General features: G+C 53.8%; 1 protein-coding gene across 8 annotated transcripts in view; it reads right to left on the bottom strand.

The window, feature by feature from the left end:
- TSPOAP1 (TSPO associated protein 1) overlaps positions 1-7,889 on the bottom strand; it is a 62,805-nt gene that overhangs the window by 41,771 nt on the left and 13,145 nt on the right. For all 8 annotated transcript variants that reach the window (XM_027704935.1, XM_027704940.1, XM_027704938.1 and 5 more), the window contains 3 exons: positions 6,876-7,004; positions 4,638-4,814; positions 1,175-1,429 (listed from right to left, as the gene is read on the bottom strand). In XM_027704935.1, the coding sequence (XP_027560736.1) occupies positions 1,175-1,429; positions 4,638-4,814; positions 6,876-7,004 (561 nt within the window). The remainder of the gene's footprint in view (positions 1-1,174; positions 1,430-4,637; positions 4,815-6,875; positions 7,005-7,889) is intronic.

Genomic DNA, 7,889 nt, shown 5'->3' with positions numbered 1-7,889 from the left:
CCCACACACACACCCGGCCCGGCTCGGGGCCCCTGGCCCGGCTCGGCCCCCGGCCCGGCCTTACCTGGCGGCTGCGCGGCCGCGGCGGAGGCGGCGCCCTGAGGCGGCCCCGGATATGCGGGGCTGAACCACTGCGGGCGGAGGGGCCGCGCAGGGCCGGGCTGGGCCGGGCAGCGGGACCGGCGGGGCCTGGGCTGAGCCCCGGCGGCAGCGCAACCGGAGGGGTTCTGCCCTTTCTGCCCCGCTCCGGTGAGACCCTCCTGGAGCTGCCTCCAGCTCTGGGGCGAGCGGGAGCGAGTCCAGAGGAGGCCACGGAGATGCTCCAAGGGCTGGAGCCCCTCTGGTCTGGAAACAGGCTGGGAGAGCTGGGGGGGTTCAGCTGGAGAAAAGAGGGCTCTGGGGAGACCTGAGAGCCCCTTCCAGCGCCTAAAGGGGCTCCAGGAGAGATGGAGACAAGGGATGGAGGGACAGGACAAGAGGGAATGGCTTCCCACTGCCAGAGAGCAGGGATAGGACTCAGGTAGGGACCTCCTGGAGCAACAGGAATACACAAAAGGCAAGAACAGACATTGTTTGGGAGGGGAAATGGGCGGACAGTGATAGGAGAAGGGGGAATGGCTTCCCACTGCCGGAGGACAAGGTTAGATGGATATTGGGAAGGAATTCTTGGCTGTGAGGGTGGGGAGGCCCTGGCACAAGTTTCCCAGAGAAGCTGTGGCTACCCCATCCCTGGAAGTGTTCCAGGCCAGGTTGGACACAGTCTTGCACCACCTGGTCTAGTGAAAAGTGTCCCTGCCCGTGGCAGGGGTGGAATGAGATGAGCTTTAAGGTCCCTTCCGACCCAAACCATTCCATGATTCTATGAAAGAGAAGCATTGCCTGGTTTCCTAGGCTGGAAAACACAGCACAGGAGCCCTGTGTCACAGAAAAGGAGCAGGACTGAGCCCCTGGCATGGGTCAGTGTCCCCACCCTGTGCTGCCAGGAGCATCCATGTCCCTCCTCACCCTCTCAGACCTGGCACTGGAATTAGTCCCTTTGGAAACCAGCACAGCACCAATGTGCAGCGGATGCAAACCACAGCCCTCAGCTCCTCCAAATGAAACTCCCTAAGAACAGCAATTAATTGAGCAATTAAACATAAAAACTTTCCGGTGGCTGACCCACTTGTCTCACCTCCCTGCGAGCTCTCCCTCCCAGCGTCGGGTCTCCCAAGGAGGCCTCCTTTGGCAGAGGTGAACCTTTGCTGCCGGTGTTCGGTCCCAGGCGTGGGGCAGCGCTCGGCCTGGCACTGCCTGGGCTCATTTTGGGGGGACGCAGACACTCCTTGAAATTCTTGAGGGCAATCTGCCTCTGCAGCCTCAGCACCTCCCGCTGGGACTCCCGCAGCAGGCGGTCGAACTCGATGACGTTGAGGCAGCGAGGGTCGTCCTGCAGGAAAACAAACCCGGTGTTGTGTCACTGACAGGCCCCAAAAGCTGGGACAGGTCACACTTAACACACACACTCCAAAAGGGGAGAGGCTGGTGGAACCCAGCTACTGTGGCACACACAGATTGCTGATTCCTGGGTCTCCAAAGCCTCAAAGCTCACTTTGCGTCCTTTATGCAAATACATTTTTCCTCCTCAAGATAAACCCCAGCCTGTAATGGTCCCGTAATGCTCCTGCAGCTCTCCCAGCACGAAGGGCTTTGCCAAGCGTGTGCCATCTCAGCACATGCCAGCAGGGAGCGTGGCAGGATAATGTCACGTCATGTCCCAGCCAAAGCAGAGCTGCTTCCTCTCCTTGATGTGGGTGGGTGCTGGCAAGCGCTGCAGCCCCAGCGGTGGTGAAGGCTTTGAGTGGCTGCAAGAACGAAGAACATCTGGGATTTGGTCAGTTCTCCCTCAGGATAATGTTTGGTTTTCAAACTATTTGATTTCTCTCCTTGTCAGAGACAGCGATAGGCCCCTATCTTTAGCACAAGGGGTCACTCCCATCCTGACCTAAACCCAGCAGCTTTTGAAGGAAACCAGCCCAGTCTGATTCTCACAAAACCAGTGAGAATATGTCACCAGCTTGTTTCGTTCTTCAAAGGTTTTCAGATTTCAGGAAGCTGAAGAAACACGTACCTGCATGTCCACATGTACAAAAGCGGGCTATGAAAACCTGTCTTTACAAATCTGCTGCTGGAGGAGACATTGCTCATTCCCCTGGAAAGCTCCTAAGCTGGTGAATTCAAAGCAGAGTTGGTATCCAGGACAAATTTAATCTTTTTCCCTGTTCACTTCTTATTCCCCCTAAAAATAGCACGTGCTTTAAAAATACAGTTTGAGGAGAAAACCATGGTTACTCTCATGCTGCAAGGGGGGAAACTGAGGCACCATTAATGGGAACTGCTTATAGATTCAAGAACTGAGCAGCTGGGCCTCCTCTGTGCCAGTCCCCTGTTCAGGCTCTCAGGGCAGTAGTTCTTTAAGCAAAATTGGCTGTGGCTGTGTATAAAATCTCCCTTCCCCCACCAAAAATAGGCAGCTATTCCCAACTGAGCCTCCGGAGCCTGGGGGAACAAGGGAGGAGGAAAAGAGCTCAGCCCTCCCCTCAGTTTCTATTATACCCATCCCCTGCAGCTGCCTCACTGCTCCCCCCCATCCCATGCTTCCAAGAATCCATCCTGCAAAAAATTGCAGCCTGGATTTACCCGGAGCTGGCGTTTGGTTGGAAGCCACTCACCGGAGTGTGATCTCAGGAAATCATTTTATCCCATCCTAAGAGCCCTGGCTTTGCCAAAACAAGGCCAGTGTGTGTGTCCTGCCACTGCAGGGAACTGAGTGGATCCATTTCACAGCTATTGAAAAATTAGTGCTGATTTAAATACCCGAGATTAAAACTGATTTGGTTACAAACTCTGAGTGTGCCCATCATATCTCTGCATAAAACCCCCTTCATTGGCCTAATGCATTTTGCATGCTGCAGACAGATTAGGGGAATTTGGAATTTTAACTAGCTGGAAATTAAAATTTAATGAGCTTGCTTGAGAGAAAAATGGGGAAAACAAGATCAGAAAGAATGATCTCCTCTCTTGCTTTCTTTTCTATGGATTCCCTGCTCGTGCATCGGTGTCCCCGGTCCCTGGTGCCATGGCAGTGACAGGGATTGTCTCTCCTTTGGGGACAGGGTGGTCACCCATGCCCTAGTGGCTGAATTTGTCACCCCTCAGGGTGTATTTCCCTGGCCAGTAATGAATCCTGCTCACCCGCTTTTGTCCCATTCCTCCACAATTTGTCACTCCCCTGTCCCTGGCAGGGTCAGGTTGCCCAGCACACTCTGCTTGGAAAATCAGAGAGCTTTGGAAAGGGTCTGTTCCCCTTCCTGCAGGGGCCTGAAGTGAGAACTCAAGGGATGGGAAGGAAGTTTCTTCTTGCTGACACCATAGGGAACAGTCAGGCCTGGATAAGTTTATCCTGTGGTTTAATGCCAGGAAGGATCAATGGAGCAGCTCTGTACAAACACCAAATACACCCAGTTGCTCTTATCCCGTCTAGATCCACATTAGGGTGAGACTGAGAATCCACCTTCGAACGTGTAGTTAAAATGAACATATGGGGAGCTCAGGAACAAAAATAAAGCTGCTTTCAGCAAGGAAGTATTTGTCACCTAAACATCATGTAAGTAGGGCAGGTAGAAATGCAAGGTTTCACTCAGCTCAGCTGGGGGCAGGGATGTAGGGTGGCACTTGGCCACATTTGCATTAGCAAAACAGGGGGAAACCAGTGGGAGCCCAAGTGTTCCTGAGCTGCTCAGGAGAGTTGGAACTGACCTAAACTGAAAATGTCCAGCTTGTGAACAACAGATGTGGCTGATCTGCCCAAAACTTTATCACCTTGAGTGGGAACCATCTCCCTCAGCTTCAGCTGCCTGCAGAGGCTGCTTTCAGAGCTGTCACAGAGAAGTGCTTTGGAGGAGCAACACACATGACCAGTTTTAAATTTCTGTCTCAGGATGAGCTGAATTATCCCTTTTATCCCACTGTTTATATCTGCACGGCCTGTGCTGGTGCTGAAGGGAAGGCAGGTCACCAGCCCAGGTGCAGACACAGCACTGGGGATGGTTTCATGAACACCCAGCCCTGGCTGGTGGTTTGTGGCCTCGGTCACAGTCATCCCAGGACCCACTGAGTTATCACCAGTCTCGTGGTGGCTGCGAGTGCTCAGAAAGCTGCAGCTCAATATGTGGGATTTAGGCTGGTTCTTGAGAATGTGCTGATTGGCTTCCCAAAGAAACGCTTTAAAAGGAGGTCCTGCTCCTACATCTTGGTTGAAGCTCAGCCCTGTGAAAAATCTGTGTATCTGTGGCTTCTCAGAGGTTTTTAGAGGAAGGGTTTTAATTGCTACTGAAAATGAATTCACAGAGGGACAACTGGGGTACCCCCAACACCCTGCTAGAGGGGTCCAGACACTGTCTCTGCCACACACTCCCCCAGTGTCCCCATTCAACACTCCCCCAGTGTCCCCATTCAACTCACACATCAAATCCCCTCTGTTTTCAGCCTGCACTGGGGATTAATTGCCCTCACACCACTTTCCAGAGCCTGGTTTCCATCACTGCTGTTGCGCAGCTTGTCCCAGCCCCCGAGTGATGTCCCGGCAAGTGTCTCACCTTTCCTGCCGAGAGTTTAGCCTGCAGCTCCCGGCATTCCTGCTGCAGAGCTTCAATCTGCTTGTCTTTGGCCAGGAGGGCACTGGCTTGCTCTGTCAGGTCCTTGGCACGCTGGCGGGCAAAGGCTTTCTTACACAGCTCCAGGCTGGAGCCCTTCAGAGCCACTGGAGCAGTGACCTACACAGAGAGCAGTGGGGAGAAAGGTGTGGTGGTGCTCCTTAACCACCACCCCATCACCCCTTGGTGTTCTTTAACCACCACCTCACCACCCCTTGGTGTTCATCAACCACCACCCCATCACCCCTTGGTGTTCAGTCACCACCACCAATCATCCCAACAGCCTGGCCCCAAAGGACAGACAAGCAGAGGAGCACGACAGACCTATGGAAAAGTGGAGGAGGAAGGGCTGGATGGAGAAGTGGGTCAGAGAAGAAGTGGGAAGGAGAAGGTGACTCAGCAGGTGGGCTCAGTGGGTACAGCCAGAACAGGGGCTGCGGGCAGGGGGGAAGACAGAAAACCAGGATGAGGGCAGAAAAACAGCAGAAGGTAGCAGAGAAGAGGAGGGGAGGATGGCAGGAAAGATGAGCATGGGATAAAGGACAGAGGTGGTCAAACCAGGAAGAGAAATGGAGCATCTGTGGGTTTCTAGGCAGCAGGAAAGAGCTTCAGCATGGTTGTGTGGAGGACGGAGGGAAATGGGGAGGCAAGAGAGAGCCCAGCAAGGACCAGCACAGCCAGGGAAGGAGTGGGAGATGTTCTGCAGAAGAAGCAGGTCAGGTTCACATGCTCCCTGTGAGGGAGGGAAGAGCAGGGGTGGGGGTGACAGGGCTTCAGGAGGAGCAGGCTAGTCAGGGACAGGCTTTGTCTGCCCAGCAGGAGCTGAGGCTTCCTGGCACAGCGTCTCTGGGATTCCCCCATCCCTGGGGTGGGCTCTCCCACTGGGTACCAGCACCACAGAGCTGGATGAAGGGGCAGCTCACACCCCCCTGCTCATCCCAACCCTCTGGGCAGTGAGGACACCTCCAGTCCCTGACTTTATCCAACCCTTCCTCCCCCTGCCCAGCTACTGTCATCTGCACAAAGCCTCACAATCTGGGGAGGGGGGAGTCTCCCCTGCCTGATCAGGATTTGCATCCTCTGTGCAAACTTCTCCTCCCCAGCTCTTCCCGAGCATCTCACCCACGTGCAGAAGCTCCATGGGACCTGTGCACCAGGCACTGAAGGCAACCACTGCCAGATTAACCCCAGATCCTCAGGGCCCCTCCTCTGCTCCTGCCTCCAGCCCACCCTCCACCAGCCTCAGCCATCCGAGCACTTGGACACCTTGGCCAGCACAGGAGCCCAGCAGGTTCTCCCAGGGCTCCCACAGGCCTTAAACTGTGACCACCCCAAAGTGTCACTGGGGAAACAAATAAACCAGTATTTGTATAGGTGCTGGGGGGGCTGCAGAGCTGTTGGGTGTATATCAAATGGCTTCTCTTAACATAGTATCTGACAAGTCCATCTGTTGCCCTGCAAGTACCAAAACCCCATGACAGACGGGCCGTGTGGTGCCTGGGGACAGAGAGCCAGGAAAACCCCCTACCTTCCCTCCAACACAGCTTTCACTTCCTCCTTTCTGTCCTAGAGGGCTCGAATTCCCCATCACAATCCCTGCTTTCCTTCCAACAGAAGGAAGGTTTTGCCTTACTCCACTGCAATCCCCCTTTAGGAACTCGTACCCAAGATCCCACACCCTACAGGCATCTCCTGCTGCTCCTGCAAGGTGTCAAACACTACAGGCTTCACAACAAGCTGCTGTTGGGTTGGAGAAAGCAAAACCCCTGTGGCTTGTGCAGCCCTGTGAGCGAGGTGTGGATGGGGCAGAGCTGTCTCTCACCCCTTCCTGTTTTGCTTCACCGCACTCCTATTCTTATTCAAATCCTTCCTGTTTCTTTCTGGTGAAGTCAGATGAATTATTTTCATGACTTCAGAGAAAGCCGCATTAATTAACTTAAACTATCACCTTATGGGGAGAAACCAAGCAGGAGGAAATTCCTCACACCAGCTCCCTGAGCAGGAGCAGAGCAGCTGGCAATGGCTGGGATTGGTGATTCTTGCAAAGCATGTTTGCTGGAGGTTTAAGAAAAAGGGAAAGAAAAGGCCTTTCTAGCTCGATGGAGGTGGCAAACAGAAGGTCCTGGTGGTGAGGTGCTGTCCCAGCTCAGCTCCCCAGCCAGGGCAGGTCCCAGCACCCACCACTTTGAGGTTTGCCTCCTGCAGTTTCCGGGCTCTCTCCTCCAGGCGCTTGGCGATCACCGCCAGCTCCGCGTTCTTCCTCTTCAGGTGCTTCACCTTCTCCTCCGTCTGGGGGAAGCAGCTCCTGCGCTGCAGAACAGAAAAAGAAGCTGGAGGTGAAGCCCCTGCTCAGGAGCCAATGTCCCTGGTCCTGCCCGACCTGTTCTAGAACTACCCAAACCATCGAACACCAACCTCTGCTGTTGTTGCCTCTCCAGTCACTGAAATTGTGGTTTTCCTGCTATTTTTGTTAATGTGACCTCTTGCTCCCCGTGAGATCCCCAGATCATCCCACGTGGTCCCTCTCCATCCACAACATGCTCGTTGCAGGCTCTGCCAGGACTCAACACGTCTCCAACATCAGCATATCCTGGCCACCCACCCTTTGGCCTTTCTCCTCCAAAGTCTTCCCAGTTTATTTTCCCGGGTTTACAGGACTCAGCACATCCCTGTGGATTTGTACTGCACCACCAGGACAAGCTTATCCGTGTCTTTTCTCTCCTGACACCAAAGCACGAGCTTTGGAGGAAGCGACAAAGGACTTTATGATATTTGCAAAGCAAATTTCCTTTTTCTCCCTATTGATTCTGTTCGCTCTTAATCCCCTTTTATTTGTTATCTGTCCGTTCCAATGAGCCGCCTCTTGCCGACGGCTCCTTCTCCCAAGGTCGGACCCAGATGTGTTGTGCTGTCTTTTCACATCAGCAGAAATGTCAGGTCAGCTGAGGCTCACGATTATTTCCCTCCCTACCCCTGTGAGACCCCACCAAGGGCGGCTCAGCTGTAAGGCTGAGGCTGGTTTTTGAGAGTCCAATTTGATGAGAGCTCACACGCTTGTGCTTCGCTAAAACCCAGAGGACTGATAAGGGGTAACCACAGGGTGCAGGCCACGTGGAATTTATGCTTTGAGCGTAAGAAATTTATCTACAATATGCCTTTTGAATGTGGTGATAGAGATCTGAAATGCTGAGCAAT

The sequence above is a fragment of the Neopelma chrysocephalum genome, unplaced genomic scaffold (assembly GCF_003984885.1).
Source record: "Neopelma chrysocephalum unplaced genomic scaffold, ASM398488v2 Primary Assembly neopelma1_299, whole genome shotgun sequence".
Classification (NCBI taxonomy): domain Eukaryota; kingdom Metazoa; phylum Chordata; class Aves; order Passeriformes; family Pipridae; genus Neopelma; species Neopelma chrysocephalum.
Note: the sequence above shows the minus strand (reverse complement) of the source record. Positions and strands in the feature narration are given on the sequence as shown.